This window comes from Amphiprion ocellaris, chromosome 8 (genome assembly GCF_022539595.1).
Source record: "Amphiprion ocellaris isolate individual 3 ecotype Okinawa chromosome 8, ASM2253959v1, whole genome shotgun sequence".
Taxonomy (NCBI): Eukaryota; Metazoa; Chordata; class Actinopteri; family Pomacentridae; genus Amphiprion; species Amphiprion ocellaris.
Genome location: NC_072773.1, coordinates 8,189,043 through 8,213,445, shown reverse-complemented (window position 1 = coordinate 8,213,445; position 24,403 = coordinate 8,189,043). Strand labels below are relative to the sequence as shown.

Below are 24,403 nucleotides of genomic sequence, written 5' to 3'. Positions count from 1 at the left end.
CCACTGGCATCACTGCTCACATGCTTTGTCCTTTTTATGCAGTTATAATGTTACACAACACTACCAAGCTAAAGTTTGATCAACTCCACTGATGTTTTCCTAATTCAAGTAGAGATCAAAAGTTTACAGATACAGAATCTAATAGATTGGACTATGGGGAAATGTGTCTAAAATGTTTAATATTGCAATTTCAAGATTTTAAAGGTACAGTTGTAGTCACGCAGAATATATCAGACCACACACACAAACCAAATTCTTTCTGTTATGAATGTTTAGTTATGATCAGGGTTCTTCCCAAAACATTGCATAAAAGAGACATGTCAAGTCTCAATCTAATTTGTTGCTAAATTTAAGAAACATTGTAATCATATCTAGAATTTGGTTTTTCAAAATGTATAAGGGGAACTTTTATTGGAGTTTAAATCTTTTTTCCCCCTCTGCTAGACATAGCAAATCACACAGTCATTGACAGCTAATAAGAAAAACCCATGTTTAGAGTTGCCTGACAGATACAAATGATATTTACTTATTTAACATATTTATTTCAGCTGTATTTGCATCAGTTTGATAACTCCTGCTGGTTGGGAACACCCAAAAATGTCTGAAGATTTGATTTGATTTTTTTTTTTTTTTTAAATCATTTAATGTTGTAATTGTAACAATGCTGTTTTTGAATGATTAAATCAGTTTTTAAGTTATATATGTGTGTATGTGTGCACGCACACACACATTATTATATATACATTTACACACATATGTACACATACGCCACCCCTAAAATGTATGTCACCCCTTTGCCACCCCATCAAGGCTGGCAAGTGGTGATTTCTGACAGTTCCTGAGCGAGTTCTGCATACAATTTGGCTATAGCCAACTATCTCACAACTAGTGTCATCAGACCAAAGTCTAGGTTTCCACTGATCAAATGTCTGTTTCTTGTGTTTCTTGGTCTAAGAAGTTCTCTTCTAATTATTGCTATCCCTCACTAATCGTTTCTTCGCAGCAGTTCCACCATGAAAACATGATGCATTCAGTCTTCTACTAACAACTGACATTGAGATGAGTATGCTGCTTGAACTTTGCGAAACACTGATGTGGACTCTAATCTGAGGTGCTGTAATTGTTTATTTCTGAGGCCACTAACTATTCCCCCCTGTAGCAGAGGGAACTCTTTGTCCTGATGCAGTCCTCATGAGAGGCAGAGTTTGATCTGACTGACATTTTAGACACTTTCAAATTCTTGATATACAGACCCTTTCCAAAAAATTAGAATACCATGGAAAACTTTATTTCCATAATTCCATTCAAAAAATTAAACTTTCATAGATTATAGATTCAGGGCTCACAATTTAAATGATTTCAATTACTTCTTTATTTTTACATAATTTGCACTTCCAGCTCATAAAACCCATGAAAACAGGAATTCAAAAAATTGGAATACTGTGAAGAAATCACCATTTACTTCTCAGTTTTTGCAGAAAAAAAAGAAAGAAATTAGGATCACATCAAATCAATCAAAATATGGTACCTTACAAAACGATGCGTCAATCTTCAATACTTGGTTGATAATCCCTTTGCCTTAATCACTGCCTCGATGCGCCGTGGCATTGCCTGGGAGTTATGGAAGCCCAGATTTCCTTGATGTTTGCTGTCAGCTCTTCTTTGTTTTTGGGTCTGGTGCCCCTTATTTTCCTCTTGATAGTGCCCCATAGATTCTCAGTGGGGTTTAGGTCTGGCGAGTTGGCTGGCCCATTCAAGCACTGTGATGGCATGGGCATCAAACCAGGTTTTGGTGCTTCTGGCGGTATGGGCAGGGGCCAGGTCCTGCTGGAAAATGAAATCTGCATCTCCATACAGATCCTCAGCAGAAGGAATCATAAAGTTCTCTAAAGCATTCTGGTAGACTGTTGCGTTGACCTTTGATTTAAGAAAGCAGAGTTTACCAACACCTGCACTGGACATTGCACCCCAAATCATGACTGACTGTGGATATTTCACACTTGACCTCAAGCAGCTTTGGTTCTGTTCCTCACCCGTCTTCCTCCAAACCCTTGGACCTTGATTCCCAAATGAAAGGCACACTTTACTTTCATCGGAAAAGAGAACCTTGGACCCCTGGCCAACAGTCCAGTCCTCCTTCTCCTTGGCCCAGTTGAGACGCTTCCTACATTGGCTCAGGCTCAGAAGTGGCTTGACCCGAGGAACCCAACAGTTGTAGCCCATCTCCTGGATGCGTCTGAATGTGGTGGTTTTTGAAGCTGTGACTCCTGCCTCATTCCACTCTCTCTGGATCTCTGCCAGATTCTTGAATCTTCTCTGTTTGATAATCCGCTGAAGCCCACAGTCATCTCTTTTGCTGGTGCATCTTCTCCTGCCGCATTTTGCTCTTCCACTAGACTTTCCACTGATATGCTTGGACACAGCACTCTGTGAACAGCCAGCCTCTTTTGCTATGAACTTTTGTGGCTTACCCATCCTATGGAGGGTATCAATGATGGTCTTCTGGCCAGTTGTCAACTCTGCAGTCTTCCCCATATTGAACCAAACTGAGACAATTGAACCAAACTGAAACAATTTAATGACACCTGGGGAAACCTGTGCAGGTGCTCTGAGTTTAGTAGATGATTAATGTGTGACACTCAGTTTAAAACTTTCATGCCCTGCAAAATTTGGGCTGATTTCTTCACAGTATTCTAATTTGTTGAATTCCTGATTTCGTCGGTTTTATGAGCTGGAAGCCCAAATTTTGTAAAAATAAACAAATAAATACGTGAAATCATTTAAATTGTGGGCCCTGAATCTATAATCTATGAAAGTTTAATTTTTTGAATGGAATTATGGAAATAAAGTTTTCCATGGTATTCTAATTTTTTTGGAAAGGGTCTGTATTGTGGACTGACTGACATTTGTGTCTTCAAGTAAGAATGGACTCTTGTTACTTAGTTGACTGGTTCTTGCCATAATATGGATAAGTTAGGGTTGAATAGGGCCATTGACTGTACACCAACACTACCTCAGCCCTCAACTCATGGACTCATGTATTTAGAAGTAAGAAACATCACCAGTTGACTTGACAAGGCTCACGTTTACTGAAATCCAATCCAGATGCCATCTTCATTAAGCTGGTTAACATATTCCAGCAGTGTGCAAAAGGTCATTAAGGCTACTTGGAGTGATCTAAAATATAAACATATTTAGCACATCTTTGTTTACTGCATAATTCCATGTGTGTTATTGCAGACATTTGCTGTCCTTAGTTTTTATCTATACTGTAGTCAAAGTAAAGATAAGTGATGGAATAAATGGGTACGTACAGATTTTTGACTAGGACTGTGCATTGTTTATATGTATCTACCAACATCACACCTAAAATCATCAGTAAGCTTATTCAAATTTCAAAATGCTAAGTCTGCTCAAGAACCCAGTGTTTATAGAATAATTTTCAATGCAGATGCAGGGTAGAGGTAATTAAGGGACACCTGTATGTAAACATTCGATATAATCTAATCTACCAAAACTACAAAAAGCTTTGTAAGATGTCAAGAAGATTAGACAATCTGACATCTATCTTCACACAACCAGCTTCCACAGTATTTAGCAGATGATAGAAATACCCTGTTCACAGACATCTGGACTACTCCCCTCAGCTTGTTCTGTTTCACTCCAGTTACCAAGTTCAGTCTATTGTGCACATAAGTTATAGTGGGCTTCTGCGAGGTGATTTGACAGGAGAAATGGAAACAACAATGAAACACTCAGCATGTGGTGCCTTGTCTCTTACAGTGGGTTTCATCCTTTCGTCTACAGAGATTGATGGAGTCCTGTCACAAATTCCTGATAGCATGGCTCTGAAATGAAAAGCTTATCATCAACACAAGACTATAAAAAAAGAGATTTGCAACATTTAGCTAATGTTATTATTGATTTTAACTGAGAAAAGTTGAAAAACCACAAACCTGTGTCAGGCTCAATGAATGAGTGTCTGATAAGGAAGTCCAAGACCACCATGGCAGAATTTGGTTTGAAGTCATCATTTGCCAACAGTTCCTTCACCTGAAACGAAGACAGGACATTAAGAAAATACCACTCATATTTCTCAGACATCCACATCTTGGTGCATTTAATGCCCCCTTTTAAAGTACCGGAATACCGGAATTAGATTAGGTCAGCAGCACTAACCTTATCTATGGACAGGAGGTAGAATTCTTGTACCTCTCCATCCCCAATTCTGGGCTTGAATTCCAAAGGAAGTTCCAAATCAAAGACAAACTGGCTTTCTGCAAATACACCCTCTTCATTACTGTAGGTGTAACTAGAAAAAAATATTCAATTAGTATATTAAAAGAAAATTATTTTTTTGTTTGTAATATTCAAATATATATCTTTATTTCATTTCGACATCTTTGTTGCAAAGCAGCAAGGCATCCTACATGAAGGTGGTCCTTCAGAGGACCTGAATGGCAGATTCTGATCTAGCCTCACAGACCAGTTGTGGTACATTCTAACGAACTACTACCCCCTTTACAAATATATAGGAGATCTGTATCTTTATATCGATAAAAGTGACTATGGGCAACTGAAGAGGAAGCATACAAGGACTTGTGACCAAGAGCTGCTATCCACATTGTCAGTTAAGGAACAAGAGATGCTGCCAGACATCAGTAAAAATTTTGGGTAATCAAGGCTAGAAAGTAGTATAACAAACAACAACTATGCATCTATGATGTGTTTTTAAGGAAGTATAGTTAGGGTTTGAAGCTTGCCATTGGGCAAACTAAAAGAAAACCAGCTATGTGTATTTGGGATCTAGTCCCTTGGCCTCTCCATGCTTAGGCAGTCAATAGGCGGCTTTGAAAAGACTATTGAAAAATGATGTGAAGCTGCTCAATAAAGATGTGTCAGAGAACTATCTTCAACAAGGATAAAATGAAGACATCACTGAAACTAAAAACACAGTAAAAATGAACAACAGACATGTCTTGGAAGGCCTGGGCTGGACTTGCATTTTAAGTGAATGGTGCTGACCTGTGTCCAACTGTCTAATTTGAATAGGTGTAGAACGTGCATCACTAGACCTTCCATGCCCATATACTGTAGATGTCTGCTGCCTGATAGTAGTAATAGAGTTCAAGGCAGTAAAGGAACATGTCAGCCAGTGCAATAGTGTTTCTCACTGGTGTTTTTAACATTTTTGGACAACAATAACACAGAGGATTAATATATATCCAGCTCTGAATACACACATAGTACTTGTTAAAAGAAAGATTAAGTATTGGCCATGCACTTTCAGGTTAATTGTTGACAAGAATTAAAATGTGAAATATCCCAGAATCTTTCTTTAACTCCTCTGGCCCTTTACAGATGAGTGGTGGTATAAACCTCACCTGACTGTTCCTACAGGATGAGCCTTCTCCGCAATGGCTGCTGGGATACATGCTTCCTCCAGACATTCTTTCACTAGAGTTTGTTTGATGCCAACATGAGCAGCCAGACCACCTGCCGCCTGCCCAAAGATATTGATTAATCTGTGGAACTTGAAGAACTTTGAATTTGAGAAGCTGTAATGATTTTTTGATTTCTATCTATTATTGCTCCTTGCTTTACCTACTATGGCAGTGTCAGGACAGTGTTAGATACAGTCTGTACTCACCACGTTGTCCAGTAGTCCGGGATACGTCTGTTTAGTGTGGGAACGTCGTCCTAACCACATACTGACCTCCCCACCGTCACTGACGACATAACCATTGATATGAACTCCATACCGCTTCACCCCAAAGAGACCTGTAGTATAGCAACACAGTCAACTTACACAACACAAACCAATACAAAAAAAAATGAAGCACCACTGTGGGCCAAAACCTACTTGTAGCGGCTCTTTCCATCCACATCAAAGGACTGTCTGAGAATTTTGGCATCACGCTGTACTTCTGAAAGATGAGAATGATTTAAAATTCATCAGGTAAGGTAAATGACCAAAAAAAAAAAACACATTAGCATTCATTCTCTCAGGTGTGCAATGGAGATTAGAATTTATTTAATAATTTGATATGGAGTTAACAAAAAAAAGTTTGTGGAGACACAGAATTCATCATCTGAAGAGCCTGAATATGTCTGTGTAGATTATCAGTCATCCAGGTAATGGTAATTCGAAGTGTGTCAGCAGAAGGCAACTGGATTCTTTTTTTGTTCTTGAAGACGTTTAACCTCCCATCCAAGAGGCTTCCTCAGCTCTAACTGGTTGGAAGTCCCAGAAAATTATTCACGCCCCAGAGTTACATGGCTAATGGCCTGTTAATGACCCAAGACTAACATGTCTAATGTGTGAATTGTTGTGAAATATTCTAAAGAGAGATCTCAGGACAGGCTGGCCTAGTAGTAAAGTGGTTAACACTGTTGCCTCACAGCTAGAAGGTTCTGGGTTTTCGTTCCGGCCTGGGGTCTTTCTTTGTGGAGTTTGCATGTTCTCCCTGTGGCTGTGTGGGTTCTTTTTATTTTCTGTGATGGAATCGCTGAAACACATGCCTCGTTGCCACAAAAAACAATTATGCATTTTGGTTCTTTCACAGATTCATTATAGGTCTTCTGTAAATATGACACAATCTTCTGGGCCAAAAATATAAATACAGCATCTTGAATTATTGGTTTTGGTGATTTCGATTGACAACAGCTGATTTTGTACACACATTAGGCTTGGCCACAAACACCACAATGTGTAAGTCTGAGGAGCTCAGCACAGATCTGAGAAAGCAAATCATTAACTTGAACAAATCAGAAAGTCACTTGAAGCCATTTCAAAGCAGCTGCAGATCTCAAAAGTGCAAGCACAGATGTGCTGCTGCCATGATCAGAAAGAAAACACAAGCTATCACCTGCCGCTGAGAGACAATTGGTCAGGGTGGTCCAGAATAAACCAGGAATCGCCAAAAAACAAGTCTGCAATGAATTAGTAGCTGCTGTAATGTAGTGTCAGTGTCTAGAGTCAAGTCTGTTTGACAACACCATGGGCTGAGAGGCTACATGCTTCTTCTAGAAGCAGCATCTTAAGGCTCGACTGAAGTTTTCTGCTCATCATATGGACAAAGAAAAGACCTTCTGGAGGAGTTCTGTGGTCAGGTGAAACAGAAATTGAGCTCTTGGCCACAGTGACCAGAAATATGTTTGGAGGAAAGAAGGTGAGGCCTTTACTTTCAAGAACGACAAGCATGCATTGTTTTGGTGCCAGTGGAACTGTTACATTACACAAAGTAAAAGGGAAATTGAAAAAGGAGGACTACCTCAAAATTCTTCAGGGAAATCTAAAATCATTCAATCAGAAGCCTGGGTCTTGGACACAGTTTGGTGTTCTCACGAGACATTGGCCCAAAACATACATCAAAAATTAGAAACTAGAAAAGCACAGAGTGCAGTACTCTGCCAAGGCTGCTCAGTCGTTGTATGATTTCCGTTGGATAAGTCCCGATAAGTCCGCAGGATTTGTAGTAGGATCGCAATAATGTGATCATCAACAGGTAGCTGATGTAGTGTTCACTTGTTGTCATAGTTACAGTGATGCCATGCCCCTATCTCGCAATGATACAGAAATCTTTAACAAATCTATGGATCCAGACTATAAACTGCATCACTGCCAAAATCTAATCAGTTGGTCCTTGTGTCATTTCTGACCTTCCCTGAAAATTTCATCCAAATCTGTTATTCCGTTTTTCAGTAATGTTGCACACAGAAAGACAGACTGACAAACCGACAAACGTACGCCGATCACAACATAACTGTGCCACGTTCCTTGGCAGAGTAACAAACACTTCACTTAGCAAAGGGGTCAATGAAGATTTTTATTAATAAAACAGGTCTACTTCATTATCAAAATCAGCCACTGCTATGTGAGAGTTAATAAAAATATGCAAAAGTATTTTCCATGGACATATTTTTTTTAAATCTGTTTTTTAATCTAAGACGGCCCCCCCACTGAAATTCTAGTACAGTGCCAGAGAACTTCAAACCATGCATAGTTTGGGGGGAGCATCTATTCTGCATGCAGGCATTCTTTATTCTTGAGATTGTGTTTGCTGTTTACCCTACACACTAGATACGGCATCATGGATGTGTGCATACACATCCATGATGCAGTATTTCTTGTTTACAAAGCAAAATGTATGGCTTATAGTTGCGTGAGACAAAAACTCATAATTAAAAACTGATATTCAACTAAACAACCTGAAAATGTCATGGAGTCTTCTTGTCTATAAATTTTATAGACACCTGCCAGGACCACAAGGTTATTTAACAGAAACCTGTGGCTTGATCATGGCACTTGAGAAAGGATGAGCTAGTCACCAGTATAATTTAGAATCAGCTGCTATGGATGATGAATTTTTGCACAACACTGACTTTCTAGATCTCTTGTCCTAAATTTGCACTGTTTGGACCTAATGACCATTAAACGCAAGTCTACTTTACTTCAGGAAACAAACTGAAAGTCACTGAGAGGCTGAGGTTGGGCCAGGTTTTATTCACTGACATCAAAAATGTATTTTAAGCAAGTTTTTAATAATAAAAAAAAAAACACCTAAAGTAGAAAATGCACAAATGATATACAAAAATTAAAGTAATCATTGAGAGAGTGGTTTGATGTTATGGTCAACAAAAAATATGGCTAGCCACTCACCCTCTCCCTCTCTCTAAACACACCACTAGACCTATGGGTGTCACTGAACTATCTATCAAACCCCACTTTCTAAATCATGACCACAACCAACATAATGAACAATATTACAAACACCAATGATATCAAAATAGTCCACATACATATTAGCACAGTTAGTTATTTACTAAATTAAGTTCAGAGCCCTGACAGCAAGGCTAAACTACAAACTAGGTAAAGTGAGGGGGCCCCCATACTCACAGGGGACACAAAAAGCTTAGTTCCACTGTGCATTAACTTTTAGTTTTTAGTAATTTAATAACAATTTTGTTAGATCTCCTCTGATGAAAATCAAGTCTTGTTACAATAATCCCATTGTCCAAAACATGTCCATATGGGATTTTTTTTTATAGGCTGGAAGAAACATTATTTGCAAAATAAGCAGTCAAAGTCATGGCTGTGCAGTTCCATCCTGAAACCTCAGTGTATCAATGACCGCCTTCAAGACACAGATTCAGACAGCTGGAGTTTTGAAACAAATCCACCTGTTTCTATGTCAAAGGAAAAAAACTCCAAAAATGAGTAAACCTTTAGCTAACATTAACAAAGCATTATTATGGGTTTGATACAGAAGGCAAGCTAAATGCTGAAGTTTTCTATTACTGTTACATGACTAACACTGTAGAGCGAAATACATAAAGTATATCATCATTGCGATACATGGACGTGGAGGGTACCCTAGACAATTCTTTCTCCTTCAGAACCAGCTCCAACACTGGAGATCAAAATTAGAGAATAACCTACAATTTCCTAAATGTCAAGGTCAGGGCGTAGTCATATTTGAAATGATCCAAACAGGAGTAAAAGGGCAATAGTTTAAGCATATTTCATGACTTACATATAATATAATGTATATATATTATGTATAAAAAACTTAAATTAAATATTAGAAAAAGAACACTGATTAACATCAGAGAACATTTTCAGATACCTCCCAGTTACTGGTGTTAATCTGGCACCTGGTGCTAATTTCCTTAATTATCTGACAAACCTTATTGAACTGGCAGCCTAACTTCCCAGTTTTCACTGACTCTGCAAGATGCGGGGCTGTTCTAAAGTGACAGCAGGTTGTCCAGATGAAGGCCAAAGGTACGACCCTAGAGCAGCTGTTATGTCGTACAGTCTCTTGATGTTTAACAGCATTTGGACTGAAAGCCCACTCTACAGTGACCAAACCTCATTAGCAGAAGGAATCAAAATTCTAGACTAACCTTTGCTGAGGAGCGTGTTGGGTGGACAGAGGAGAATATAATCCAAAGTTCACTTTAGTGGTGAATACAAGTTTATTTGATAACTGTTTTCTGCAAAATAAAGTTTTTTTTGTTGAAGTGGCTTGGTTGTTTTGTAAAACACTGTTCTAGCAGCAAGGTATAGCACAACAAAAAATCCTTCAACTGTTTAGCAATGAAGATTACATTTTTTCTTTAAAAAAAATCAAGTGTTCATTAATTGTTCCTTAATTTTGAGCTCTGGTGTATGGCTGAATTGCCCCCAAATTAGAACTTGCCATTGAGTAGCTGAGTGTGTAGTGAGGACAGTTTGCCTGTTGATTAGCTGTAGGTGAAGTTCAAGGTGACATAGAAGTACAGTGATGGATTTGTGCCTCACCTCATCCCTCCATCCTGTCAGACAGGTCAGAGCAGCCTCCTGTCTGAGAACCTTCAGAACAGCATCTACAGCCTCAGACCTGCTCTGGTACGAGTCCAGATTGGGACAAAGGGACACTACGCCACCGTGTGGCGGGTCGAACACCTCTGGATACCGGGTCAACAGAGAAGCTACGTGAGGAAGAATCCAACCAACCTGTGCTCCGTCTATTACGAACCTATAGCAGCTAGCTCGACAGGACTCTGTGGGAACAAAATGAAAAAAGATTACTTAAAATAATGCATTGATACTGTATTCTTTGTGACACTGACTGAGAGTCGTCTACCTGCTGAATAAAAGTTGTTCATTCGCCGGAGGAGTTGGAGTATTGTTTCTGACCAGGCTAGCCGACTAGCCATTTTAAATTACAGTATGTTAGCCGCACTACAGTAAATATGTTTTGAAAACAACCGAGTGGACGAGTCACTGATTAACCATAGACTGTATACAGTCCATGTATTTAACGAGACGGCTGTAGCTCTGCTTCTTCTTCTGCTGCTACTTGTGGTTAGAGTCGGTGCATTACCGCCGAGACCTGGTGAGGAGTACGAACCGGATGTATTCACAGCTTTCACCAAAGAGACAGAAAGCACGCAAATCCTCTCCATCTAACTGGTTTGTCTAATACCGTATCTATCTATCTATCTATCTATCTATCTATCTATCTATCTATCTATCTATCTATCTATCTATCTATCTATCTATCTATCTATCTATCTATCTATCTATCTATCTATCTATCTATCTATCTATCTATCTATCTATCCACTTGTTTCCTGTTTCACCTGCCGCTGTCATTGATGTACTGCAGGTTACTGTTGTTTGTTTATTTTTCATACCATATTTACTCAGTTAAATATTCAGTTTTTCGTTTCTCTCAACGTGAAAGTGTCAGAGCTCATTTGCATTCACCTGTCATGTATGTCCTTTTGGTTACCATATACAATGAAATCTTCAGATCTATTACAGTTGGAAGACAAATAACAAATTATGTGAACAAGCGGAGAAATCAAATAGTCGTGCCAAGGCTCATTTGTGATTAAATATTGAGGGGCCTATGACATATGTTCTTCTAGTGCTCCACTTCACTTACATGGCAACGATATCATAGGATTCTTTCCCTGGTATGCGAATTGGTGGATTTGAAGGGAACGAATCTAACCTTTAAATACAGTAACATGCGCAGATGACTTCAAAGACAGTCTTCCTAACTAACCACTTACCAAACAGAATAAAGATTTTAACATAATATAAAAGTAGAAAAGGACATAAGCCATTTGATTTTAAATGTATGAAAATACACAACATAAAAAGGTCTATATTTACATATCAATTCAGAACTTTTACAAGTAAAAAATACGGTCTCGGCATCAGAGTAACCTACTGCATGTGTGAAATCGTGTATTTGATGACAGCTGAACTCTCTATCTCCAGCAGGTGGCTCCGTCGCTTTACGACCCCTACGTATACACAGCGAAGAAGAATGCTAGGCTAGCTACAAGTTTGAAGTCTTGGAAATATGAGATTGAATGTATGTCTCAACCTATGTAGGCACCAAAATCTTTTAGAATAGGCCGTCTGTGTTGTTCAGAAAATATAAAAGAGACACCTGTCAGATAAATGGATTTGTTAGCTGCATTTTCTTTTACAGTATAGGTTGCTGACACAGTGAAGAATATAGCTAGCTAGCTAGCAACCTGGCTGTCGGGACAACAAACCCTCAGATTTTCAACACGACGAGGACGTTAGCTACTGTTCACACTGTAAAGTGCAAAAGGTGAGATTTATTCCGTATCTAAAAGTCCTGACTCTCATGCGGTAGCTTCACCACGTCCCATTCAGTATTTGCTAAATGGGAGGACAGGAAAGCAATCAGGAATATAAAAATATATGACGGTAAAAAAAAAAAAAAAGAAGCTGCTTCTGCAAATGATACAAGTCAGGGATGATTTTACAAAAATGTTAAACGTGCATACTGTATTTATTTTATCGATCAATGCACCTGATTATTTCTAACTGACAGCGGCACCGCGACGTTAGTAAACTTTAAATTTCATATATTTAAACACAATATTAAATTGAAATCAATTCAGGTCTGACACTATCCCATAAGACAGGGAATTGCTTCAATTTTTGGACAAATCAAAGTAAAATTAATGTTACTGATTGAATATTCTCCAATAAATAATATAATAATGTTGTAGTCATTGTTTTATCAGCTGCAGTACCAGCATGTAAACGGACTTAAACACATATTTATACGATTTCAGCATCACAAACTAAATACATGTTGGGTTGGGGAACGATTTAGTTAAAGGGAGACGCTTCTTACAACTGATTTAAATCTGATCTCTGAACATAACCTGCTTCTGACCAAGTTAGCTCCACAGCATCAGTTACCATAGAGATCTAATCAGTAAAAACAGAGCCACCTTCGTGATACTGAAAACTCTGACTTTAAGCTCAACATACTAGCTAACCCACTAACCTGGCTTTGTAGTCCAGCCCTCTGCTAGATAACCAGGGTAACTTGAGCCCCTTTAAGACATACATCCCATTCCATTAACCTGACAACAACTGGATGTGTCAGTGTCTGAATGTCTATCCTGGCCACTGTTTTCATAATCGTACGCCCTTTTCAGACTTAAGACATGGCTTTATCAACCCATTAAAGTGACTACATTGTAGTCATTCAGACAAAGGTTACTTTTCCGATATGTCTTTTGTGATAAATGTATAAAGTTGTTCACACAAACTTTTGTCTTTCTGTACAGTATGATTCAGCCTGGTTGGTGCTTTCAATTACGTTTTGATGTTAATTTCTTAATTTGCTCCCAAGACCATTTAACACCGCCATGGTTGCAGCTTAAAGTATAAAGCTAAAACTGTCTTACACACGTAAATAATACATTCATTTATTAGAAATCACAAAGTCAAATCTACTCATGTCCTAACAAGTTGGTATGGCTTTAAAGGACTGATCAGACAGCATGACTAGTACATAGACATTCCTTTGCGCCATGAATATTAATGGATACCTTAAAATGCAGTAGAGAAAGATAATAACAGGCTTGCCGGATGCTGGCATGCCAGTCAGGGCCTTAGTCTGGCACTTCAGTGTCCACAGTGTTCTCTCTATGACCCCACTCTTGTTCTGACTATTATCATTTCTAATATAATGCAATTGCCGTCTGTTGGATTAGGAAATGCTCATGCTCAAATGCTTATTCTCCTATGTTAAAAAGAATGGATAGAATTTAATAAAATATTACATGCTACATTCATATTATTGTTAAATGTGAGTTTTGTAGGTATCCCCTATCTGTAGTTGCTTTGTGTTGCACGTTCCTGCCCATTGCTCACCACACAGAATTTCATTTACTTAACTGACAATGCCTTGATTTATTTGGAGACTGAATATTAATAACAAATCTTTGGTTGTAATTGCTCATTGATTTCCAATATTATTCTTTCTTATCACATTAACAGGTGTCCACTCATTTGCTGTTATATTACTTTTTGTGAAGCTCTATCTGTCCTCCACGGCTTCATCAGAGGTCAGCATGCAGGAAATGAGTGAAGTTGTTATCGTCACCATACCAGAATCAGTGGGCGAGGACCTCCCCTCTGTGGTGGAAGAGGATAAAGCAGTGCTGGTGACTGCAGAGCTCACCCCTCAACCAGGGTAACTTATACACACTGCACATACACTTTGTGATCATCAGCAAAGATACACTGAACAGAAGAGCAAGCTTCTCAGGAGATTGTTCAGTTGTTCAGAAATGCAAAATGACCACAAAGAGACTAAAAACAACCACAAAAAGATTAAAAATGACTAGATGTGCTTAAAAACTACAGCGAGTTACAAAAATGCCATAAAGGAACTCAAAGAGATGCAAAATGACCACAAAAACAGACTCAAAATAACTAGAAAGATGCAAAATGGCATCGTGCATGCATATGCATAGGGCGGCATTGTGATGAATTGGCTACCACTGTCACCTCACTCCTTGAAGGTCCTGGGTTGAAATCCTCAGGTACTCCAACTTCCTCCCACAGTTCATGCATGCTCAGTTAATTGGTGATTCTAAATTGGCAGTATATGATTGTCTGTCTCACTGTGCTGGTCCTGTGATGGACTGATAATCTGTCCAGGATGTAGTCTACCTTTATCCTGCCGCTGTGATGGGCTCCAGCCCCGGTGCAACCCCTTGCTGGAAACGTAAATACACAATAAAAGTGCATGAGCTACCAATTCCAATAACTTTACACCAATTACTTACAAGTAGCATGAGCAAAAAATCTAAAACTAGTACAGAGATTAAAAAATGCCCCAAAGAGATGCAAAACAAGTACAGAGTTTGCTAAATTGAAAACCTGGGATCTTCCAGGGAGGATGTCCTCGCAGTTGCACCAGTGGAAGCGGAAGGAGAGGCCAGCAGAGCAGATTCACTGTCAAAGGAAGAAGCAGTCATTGGTAATGTAACCTGCAGGACATTAATACGCTTTTAAGAGTAGATTTGCAGATGCATTTCTTTTGTTGCCATTTCTGTGGCATTTCCCTTTGGTCAAATGACTGTTTTCAAGTTGAAGAATGGACTGTCACACTTTTACTCCGTCTTATTGAATTCTGTGTGACATAGTTTATATGTGGTGTTCACTTCTTTAGAGTTTTATTCAGTGACATAAATGCTGTATGTTTCAGTCAACACAGTCTCTCCTAGCTCTATAATTCAAATTAAATAATCATTTTTATAATGCTGTATATGCCTGGGGAGACTGAAGAGCCATGTGTGGGTGCATGTCACATAGGTTCAAATGCTGTCAGCAGTGACGACCTGGTCCCCAGACTTTTACTGCATGCCATTCCCCTGCTCTCTTTCTACACATTTCCAGTCCTTCCTCTGTTGTCCTTTATAATTAAGCAAAATGCCTGAAAGAAATCTTTTTTTTAAAAAAAAAAAATCTTGCCAATATTTTTTACATCTTTCTTTTACTTGATGGTCATACAAAGGTATTTGTAACTTTGTCTCAGCAGTAAAGTTAACGGAAGAGGTGGACGTGGAAGCTGATGTCTTCTACCCAATCACTTGTGGAGATGCTAAAGCCACTCTGGTTTGGAAGAAGTTTGTCTGCCCTGGGATTAATGTGAAATGTGTCCAGGTACACCGTTTCATCACAAAATCTAAATCTCAGTATACCGAAAGTAATATAAATTAAGTTTAAGATAATGTGGATCAGTAGCAGTACATGACTTGTTTTCTTTCTTCTTTGATCAGTTCAATGACCAGCTCATCAGTCCAAAGGAGTTTGTATGTCTGGCAGGGAAATCCACTCTGAAGGACTGGAAGAGAGCCATTCGCCTCAATGGCACCATGCTCAGGTCTGGGGTCTAGGGTCTAACCTTTTTCTCGCTTTGATATACATATATTGCAGGAATTTGATAGGCTCATTAATAGATCATAAATAATGCAGACGTGGTTGTTTATACATTGATGAATGTGACTTTGTACACTGAAGTAATGTGTTAATGATTTAGCTCTGTGAAGGGAACTGTTCAGAATGAGTACATTTATTTCTAAATCTGTGCTGTATTTTAATGCCAATAGTTATGCTAATGCTGTGTAAATGTTGCCAACATTAGCCACCGTAAACTACATAAAGAAGAGTTTTGGAGAAAACAATCTAAGTGTAGATTTCTCACTTTATCGATCCACTAGAAACAAGTAGGACAGTATAAGTAACCAACTACGCATTTTTCCTGAGGACAGCAGGCTGGATGTGCAACTCCTCAGTGAGACGGAACCCTCTTCTGTTTTATAGCACCATATTGTGATTTAGGCTGATGAGATGGAGGAAATATGTCAGCACTGAGTCAACCTACTGAACTCCCAATAGTAAATGGCTGTTTCTTTGCTTTTGTCACATTTTGCCTCACTGTGCTCTTATTTTTCACTAAAAGTCCTGCACTTCTATGGAAGCAGCAGAACCACAACTAGAAGAAGAGAGAACTCAGAAATGTCTTGTATAAAGTATAGCAAAATTGCCATATTTATTAAAAACAAAAAAAAAGACAAGAGGTAAATGTCTTTGATTATTTTATCTACAAAATGGAAGACGTGGATTCAACAAGTACAGCATGTGCCCACTGTTGTTTCCGATATTTTTAAAAAAATGTTGACTTTTTGTACTTAAGATCTGTGCAAACACAACTTACATTTCAGCCCAGTTCAGACAGAAACTCAGAATGTTTGTCATATGACTGTTGGCCACAGCTGAGTTAGTCATGGCTTCTTGGTTGTACTAAGGAGCGCAGGATTTTTTGGTTTTTTTTTTTGGCATCTAGTGCAAACAGTTTATTTTGGTGAAGTTTTAAATGAGACATGCAGAATAAAGTGATTTTGCTGAAGTGCCACAATTTAAGCTGAGATTTGTTTCAGTTTCTTAATGAAATTGAAAGTCATGTCCGAAAGGTTTCATGACTGTTACGAAGCTGAAAATCTGATGCTTCTTCCTGTTTTTTGTTCTGATAAGTGGTGTGGTTTGGCAGCTAATGTTTCACAGCAAAGAAATGAAAACTGAACAGAGTTGTACAAATGACTTCTTTTATATTACAGTCAAGATATATTTCCTTAGGGCTGTACAGTGGCTCAGTGGTTACCACCATCACCTCACAGTTCGTAGATTTCTGGGCTCTTTCTGTGTGGAGTTTGCATGTTCTCCCTGTGCCCTGTGTTTCCACCGGGATCTCTGGCTTCCTCCCACAGTCCAAAAACATGCTGACGTTAATTGGTAATTCTAAATTGTCTGTAGGTGTGAATGTGAGTGTGCTTGTTTTCTCTCTATATGTACCCTGTGATAGACTGGCGACCTGTCCAGGGTGCCCTCTGCCTTCACCCTAAGGCAGCTGGGATAGACTTCAGTCCCCCCACAACCCTAATGAAGATTAAGCGGTGTACAAATAATGGATGGATGGAAGGAAATGGGATTCCATTCCCTCGTTCTGTTTAGTGGTTGATGTGCAATTCACAGATTTGCCGTAGGGTGTCACTGTTCCCTCAGACATGGTGGTCAGTAAACACAAAATGCCTAAACGTTTTATTCATCATATTTAATTTCACAGGAAGATCATGGACTCAGGTGAACTGGACTTCTACCAGCACACAAAGGTCTGTTCCAATACTTGCCGCAGCACTAAGATAGACCTGGTGGGAACAAAAGTGTCCATCTGCAGTGATCAGTCTGCTGATCTGGTTCCAGCCACCCCTTCATCAGCTGATTGTAAGTTATGTAGACTAAGCCATTGTTCTAGTTTGGGGCATTCTGATCTCAAAATTGAGTCCGTTCCAGGATGCATTACAGAAACTGTATTTTAATTTACATATGCACTGAACTATTTTTAGTCCGGTGTAAGTGACAAGGTTTAGAGGTTCAAAAGTAATTAAAAGTGGACCAAAAATGCTCAAATCTAGTATGTTGTTGTTACCAAATGCCTCAAGATTTTAGTCTGTAGTCAACAAAATACATATTTTATATTTCCTACCAATGGTCTCTCAAATACATTGCATGAATTGCATGATATCAACACCTTGAGGGAAGAAAAACCATTAGTTCAAGTGTCCAAAATTTTAGTTCATCTCCATGGAAACACATGACATCTCATGAAACATTGGCTTTGACAGAGGGTGTGCAATTTCAGTCCAGATTAAGAAATGCTGGATAATAATTAGCAGGATTGTTTTAGGCTGATAACAAAATGGTGGCCAAAATTAAGCCACACTGAAGAAAAGATTCAGACAGGATGATGAGTAAAGCACCACTGTTTTGCATTGTAGTGAATGGAACAGCAACCATGTTTCCAGAGGCAACAGAGGAAGCTTCAGAGTGGGTCACAGCCATCGGAGGTGATGAGCAACCTGCATTCACACATTCAACATCGTGGAAAAAATTGGCCGAGTGGACTGTTGTAATTTTTATAATTTGGATGTGTAAATCCAGAGGATTCTGTGGCATTCTGGCATGCAGTGAAAGAGGCGGGGCTGCTGGAAGAAGTTGTGAAGGACTTCCAGAAGGAGCTGCAGGAGGTGCTGAAGGGACTACAGGAGAGAGTGTGTGATCCACCACTACAGGTCCAAGGTTAGTACCAGACCGGAGGTGGGCTTTGGTCAGATTCCTATCACGAAGAGATTAATATGATGTTAAAAAATAATACAAAAACCAAAAACAATTCACCTAAAATCCAAGTGGACCACCAGTAATCTGGACAGGAATATGTGTGATATCCTACTAGCCAGTAGCCTGCAGCACTGGAGTATTCCCCAACACTTGGAAATGCACTGGTGTGTAAAATCTGATGCATTTCTCTTTTATATTCAATCTGGCGGTGTTTCCTGAGTATGAAATCTTATTTTATTTTCAGATGCTGTTTTGCTCAACAATATAGTGCAGAACTTTGGAATGCTGGACTTGGTGAAGAAGGTCCTCGCCAGTCATAAGTGCCAGATGGACCGTTACAGAGAGCAGTACACTCGCAGCCTTGCCAGTCAGTACAAGAATCTTTGACGGTGTTTTCATTAGAGTCCCTGTGCTCAGGGTGAAATCTTGTGTTTTTGAGTCTACAAACTTTTGTGTCACTCTACAGAAATTAGGGCAAACTGTTCCAAGGGATTAATAAAAAAAATCATTGTCTCTGTTGGTACGTTGTCTTTTTCTGCAGCTCTGGAGCAGCAATGTGACGAGCACAGGAAGCGAGCTAAGGAGCTTAAGAGCAAATCCCAGCACCTCAACAACGTCCTGATGACCCTTACTCCAGTCCCTGCACCCGCTGCGCCCAAGCGTCCTAGGCTAACCCGCGCAGTCTCCGGCCCAGCCACAGTCAATGCTGCTCCCACGCAGATTACTCTGCCTCTCAACCAGCTGACTAGCTTACCACTGAGCAAGGTGCTAAGTGTGGCAGGAGCCCAAGCAGGCACTAACCTGGGTGGATATACCCTCCTGACCTCCCCACTCTGTGGGTCAGAGCTGGCAGCAGATGCCTCTAACCTGACTGTGCTGTCCACAGCTGCAGGTCAGGACGGCGCAGCCGGGGCTAGCAGCTCGGCAGCCTCCACGGCCTTTGTTAAGGTGGTCAGCCCTCAGTTCCAGCTGGTGACGCTGCCGGCCACGTTGCAGACGCTGGCCACCACACAGAGCACCACCGTCCAACAGCAGGTCAGCAGCATCAGTGTGGTGGATGCCACACAAACTGATTCACAAGAGAGAATCCAGACTGACGTTGATGATGAAGGTCAGCGAGAGCAGGTGAAGGAAGAAGATGGGGAGCAGCAGGCTGAGCAACAGTGAGACAAAGAACAGCAGTTCTTTCCTGTAGATCCCAGCGCTTGGTTAGCTTCATTTTAGACTATTGGGGCTATTGTGCATGTCCTGTGATGGCCGAGGGTCTGTGCACATTTAGACCTTCACATAGCATTTCATGCATTGTGTACATTTGTTTTTTAAGGCAGTTGAACCCTCCATTTAGATTTCAGTCAAATTTCATAATAGCCAAATAGGATGTTTATTCAGAAGGTGTCAGAAATGCATATTGCAATAGTAATTGTACAGTAGATATATATTTCTAATTAATGTGTTGAATATAATTTTGAGCATTCAGTTTGGTAGTACATGCTCAGTTTTTAAGAACAAGATGTGCATTATCACATACTGTAAATATTGTCTGTGTAGTCGATGTGAGTGTGGAGATAAAGTGAGAGCGAGACAGTTGTTATTTAAAGCTTGGTTTGTTTTTAAGATTCTACATTTGACATAAAAATCTAAACTCAAGGAGATTCTGAAGCATTGTCCTGAGATGGAGTTGAGTAGCTGAGTTGTTATGGAAGCCTGCCATCTGTCATCAGGTGATAGTTATTAGCGTACTGGTTTCTAAATTCAGTTAACTAATATAATAGAGCAAATATTTTGCCAGTTACTTAAACTAATCTGGCATTTTCAATTGAGAAACGCTGAAGTATTTCCAACTTGGAAAGAATATCTATTTACAATGGGATCAGAATTGTGTATGGTATGTACTATTTAGGTGTATATATGACTTACGAACACACGCCGTCTGCCCCAAATACCAGTTGTAGATATCTAAGTGTAGAGACAGGATGTGGATGGTTAGTCATGTATGACATATTCTGAGACCTTTATCTTTCACTTTAAATTACGCTTTTGTCCTTTACACAGTTAACTCAGGGACCCCAGAGGTCCAATCGATCAGTTAGACAGCTGCAACAATGTAAGAGTTTGGTGACTAAATAGGAACGAATGTTCGGCTACTTGCCCACAAGGTAGCGCAAGAATATTAACCTCCTGTTCACTGGCTGTGTGTTAATCAGATTCATGTGTTTCAGGTTTGTGCTTCTGTTATCTTAATCTCTTGAAAACTGCCTGTCAGATTGTGTGAACAAACACTAGACTGACATGGCAAAACATATCTTTTCTTACTTTACAAAAATTATCAAGTGTGCTGTATTTCTTTAAATTACTCTTATGGGGAAACTATACATTTATTTAAAAAATCTGAATGGCATCTTTACCATAGTTTGACAGCTCAAGGCAGCCATATTTATTTATTTTTTTTTGTATCCAATAATTTTTAGTCACCGGCGAAAATTTCACATAATTAACTCACCATGAATATTATTTTACTAAAAAATCTGTTTTACAGCGACCTGTCAATGTATATTGTTCAATTAAAACGGACTAAATTTTAGCTATGATTATATTATATTATATTATATTATATTATATTATATTATATTATATTATATTATATTATATTATATTATATTGTATTATATTATATTATGAAAGCTGTAAATTATATATGCTGAATTTAAGCTTACTTAATATTTAATAAGATATCTAGCCTCGTTAAGTCCATTCAGTCCAAAGGTAATAAATTGTAAAACTGCGATAAAAATGTGAATGGAGTTGGGTACGACTGAACGGAACGCACTGAGGCTGAAAAATGATTTCCGTTTGACTCGGACAATCAAAACGGTGGATTTCTTCATGGTTTTATTAAACAAGCTTCATTTTATTGAATGACAGACGATGCAAATATTACAGAAATGAGTGTTACACAGAAGACCACCCAGTATAAGCAAGATAGGCAGGCATATGACACTTTTTGGGATGAATTTGCATTTCAGGTGAACCTGCACAAGTTCTCCCTAGTTTTATTCTTTTTTTTTTTTTCAGCAGGGTTCATCTAGGCCTATAAGCTCATGTCATCATAGGAGGCATAAGGCTCCTCCACTGAGCGCACAGAGATTTTGAAGTGGCGGCGCAGAAAGCCTCCATATCGCTTGTCCCACTTGAGGTTGTTCAACTTTGGTCGGACCCTTCTCATAAAGCCTCCGTAGCGCTTCTGCAGCTCCTCGGTGTCCGGGCTCTCCTCCTCCGCAGAACTACTCCTCTTTGACTTGGGGCCGAATTTGCGTAGAAAGCCGCCGTAACGTTTAACGTATCTGTGGGTAATCTGATCCTCCGGAGCGTCGCCTGCATCCTCCGGCGCGTCAACTTCCCTCTCTTCCATCCTCTTCAACAAGTCCTCGTATTTCTTGGGCAGCGCTCTGGCTTTCAGGATGTAATTGTCGCGCCACGGAGAGGTAAATATTTTGTTCTTGTTCTTGTCGATCCTCTTAATGAAACCGCCGTAGCGTTTGACCAGCTCTGCCTGCTGCCTCTCCTCCTCCTCCGCAGCCTCGTCCTGGCTGAAGTCCGCCAGCCGCGGAGCTGGGCTGCAGTTCTCCAGCTGGCCGTCACACTCCGCACTGCACGTCTGCAGGACACAAAGACAAGAGTATGAAAACAACCGGCATCTGTCAACGCAGTGAGCTGCACAATGCTAAGGTAGCTGCAAAGTTTTTTTGGCTTGCAGATGTATTTGCTGGACATCTGCAACCTACACCCCCTAATTAGCGTTAAAGTGTAAACATCCATTCATTTTTGATATGAGGGAAGATTCATCACTCTATTGTCGCGTTTTTCCACACGCATACATGCTCCATATTCCGTTTTCTTAATATTCTGCCTGATGTATTGTTTAACTTCGGGGTTAAAAATAATGCACTAAACCAAAGTTAAGCTCTTCTTGGGAGACCTAATTTATGCTTTTTGAAGTTTCCAGTATGTTGGATTATTATCATGGTCAACAACAACAAAAAAGAAAGAAACGTCATCCCAATCCCAGTTTTGGCTTCTCTTGACTATTTTAATATGAAAAAGCCAAAAACATTCGCAGTCCTAGTAATATCTTTGTAATCTTTGCTCTGTGTAAAGTTGCTCTTACTAGGCTGTTGAAGGCGGCGTCGGGGCTGAGAATCTGATGCACGCATTTCTGACAGTGTGAAGAGCAGTCAGTGTGGATGGAGGGCGGCAAGCTCAGCATCAGCACCAGGACATACCACTCCATTCTTCACCAGATCCCTGACATATGCACAAAAATACCACATAAACCGACTCAGTTTGAGAATTCGCAGACTCGAGAAATTAATCAAATACATTCATCTGTACTGGTGAACATTTCTTATTTCTTAAAACCATTCTCAATGTAATCTGTTTTAAATAATGATTCCTGAAACACCCCATAGTACTATATGCTTTTATGCACTTAATAATCATTAATTGTAATCATCTTATAACAGCCATAGTCACTCTATTTAAACCAGGGCTTACAATAATGCACAGTACCCTTCAGTCAATGCTGTTGTCATTGTAGGCATGCTTATTTATTCAAATGGCTATAGTTTTTCTTATATTGATTTTATTTAGTTAAGGAGTATCGGCAAAGGACGAATTTCATTGTACAGTATAACTGTCAAAATCGTCACGTGGATCTGTGCGTAATTACGCACTGGCACCAAGTCTTTCTTTCGTCACTTTGTTAATAGACGAGCATGAAATGTGTTGTAAGTTAAAGTTTCAAGATGTCAATAAAGTACAGAGTGTAGAGTCAGTACCTGAATAGTTGGACAGATAGTTCCAGCCGCGTTAGGACTTGTAGAATCGCATCCACCATTTAACAACTCTCACACTTGGTTCTCCTGCACTGTACGCCGCCTTTCTTTTTATCCACGGCGACTGGGCTGTGTCATCAGAGCAGCTTCTATCAAATGGACCAATGGGAGGGAAATATACTGCGTAAACAATCCCACCACCTCCCTGCCTCGGGAGTTTTTAACAACGCCCACACAGAGAAGGTATGGAAACAGCGGCAAGTTGATCCCAGCAGCACATCATCATCTTTCTATCTCTGGGGTACCGGTTAGAATATTGGGCTGAAAATCACACTGACACCAATGAGCAAAGCTTTTTCTCCTTTTTTCGGTGAAACTGAAATAATCTAAGTACAGATGACCTATAGGAGAAAATTGGAGGAACAAGCAGCTGAAGGAAACCATAGATTATCTAGTAAGGCTAATGAAAGCCCATACAGAGTCAAAACAGCTCTAAACTCTAAAACCAAAACACTGAACTGTATAACGTTTAAAGGACACTGCAGTGTGGGTGGTCAGTCTGTCACAACACCACCAGTGCTGGTCAAGCTTCAAATTAGGTTAAAAAACTAAATAAGCCGCTCAGCAACACAAACTATTTTGCATCAGATGTCACAAGAAACATCTATAAGTGATAGGCCTATAGGTGATGTGTTCATTTACTTTACTGTTATGGTGATGTTAATTAAAGTCCACTGCTGTACTCTCTCTTGAATCAAATGGTAAAAAGTTGCACATGCAGTAACTGTATAAAAACTATAAGTTGGGAACCAACTATCCAATTATCTTCATTATCAACAGTTCTCCTATTTTCTAAAGAATTAACTGATGAATCAGTGTATAAAATACCTATAGATATTTCCTAAAGGCCAAATGAACATATTTTGATATTCAACCTTCTTACCATTCATACTTTTGCCACCTGGCCAATCACAAAAACTTTAGATAGGCAAGATTGTTGTTATTTGCAAAAATTACAAATAAATAAATAAATAATGTGAAAAGGAGGTGA

General features: G+C 39.4%; 3 protein-coding genes across 6 annotated transcripts; 1 reads left to right on the top strand and 2 right to left on the bottom strand.

Annotated features, from left to right (window-relative positions):
• Positions 1-3,065: 3,065 nt before the first annotated feature.
• Positions 3,066-10,849, bottom strand: tpk2 (thiamin pyrophosphokinase 2). The gene is made up of 8 exons (XM_023297452.3): positions 10,632-10,849; positions 10,307-10,548; positions 5,864-5,927; positions 5,651-5,781; positions 5,385-5,503; positions 4,180-4,312; positions 3,957-4,053; positions 3,066-3,848 (listed from the first exon to the last, which is right to left on the bottom strand). Exons 1-8 carry the CDS (start codon positions 10,702-10,704, stop codon positions 3,802-3,804), a joined length of 906 nt encoding a protein of 301 aa, XP_023153220.1. The 5' UTR covers positions 10,705-10,849; the 3' UTR covers positions 3,066-3,801.
• Positions 10,850-11,807: 958 nt separating this feature from the next.
• gmeb2 (glucocorticoid modulatory element binding protein 2) lies at positions 11,808-20,167 on the top strand. Of its 4 annotated transcripts, none has more exons than XM_023297439.3 (10): positions 11,808-12,122; positions 13,873-14,030; positions 14,737-14,822; positions 15,381-15,508; positions 15,625-15,728; positions 17,469-17,626; positions 18,181-18,249; positions 18,344-18,481; positions 18,765-18,887; positions 19,062-20,167. In XM_023297439.3, the coding sequence occupies exons 2-10, from the start codon at positions 13,909-13,911 to the stop codon at positions 19,685-19,687; spliced, it is 1,554 nt and encodes a 517-aa protein (XP_023153207.1). In that variant the 5' UTR covers positions 11,808-12,122; positions 13,873-13,908; the 3' UTR covers positions 19,688-20,167. The 4 variants fall into 4 exon arrangements, with proteins under 4 accessions (XP_023153207.1, XP_035798442.1, XP_035798441.1 ...); XM_035942549.2 differs by having other exon boundaries at positions 13,835-14,030; positions 18,371-18,481; XM_035942548.2 differs by having other exon boundaries at positions 13,835-14,030.
• A 1,225-nt stretch (positions 20,168-21,392) lies between these two features.
• pdyn (prodynorphin) lies at positions 21,393-23,515 on the bottom strand. The gene is made up of 3 exons (XM_023297457.3): positions 23,356-23,515; positions 22,686-22,822; positions 21,393-22,175 (listed from the first exon to the last, which is right to left on the bottom strand). Exons 2-3 carry the CDS (start codon positions 22,806-22,808, stop codon positions 21,609-21,611), a joined length of 690 nt encoding a protein of 229 aa, XP_023153225.1. The 5' UTR covers positions 22,809-22,822; positions 23,356-23,515; the 3' UTR covers positions 21,393-21,608.
• Positions 23,516-24,403: the final 888 nt, after the last annotated feature.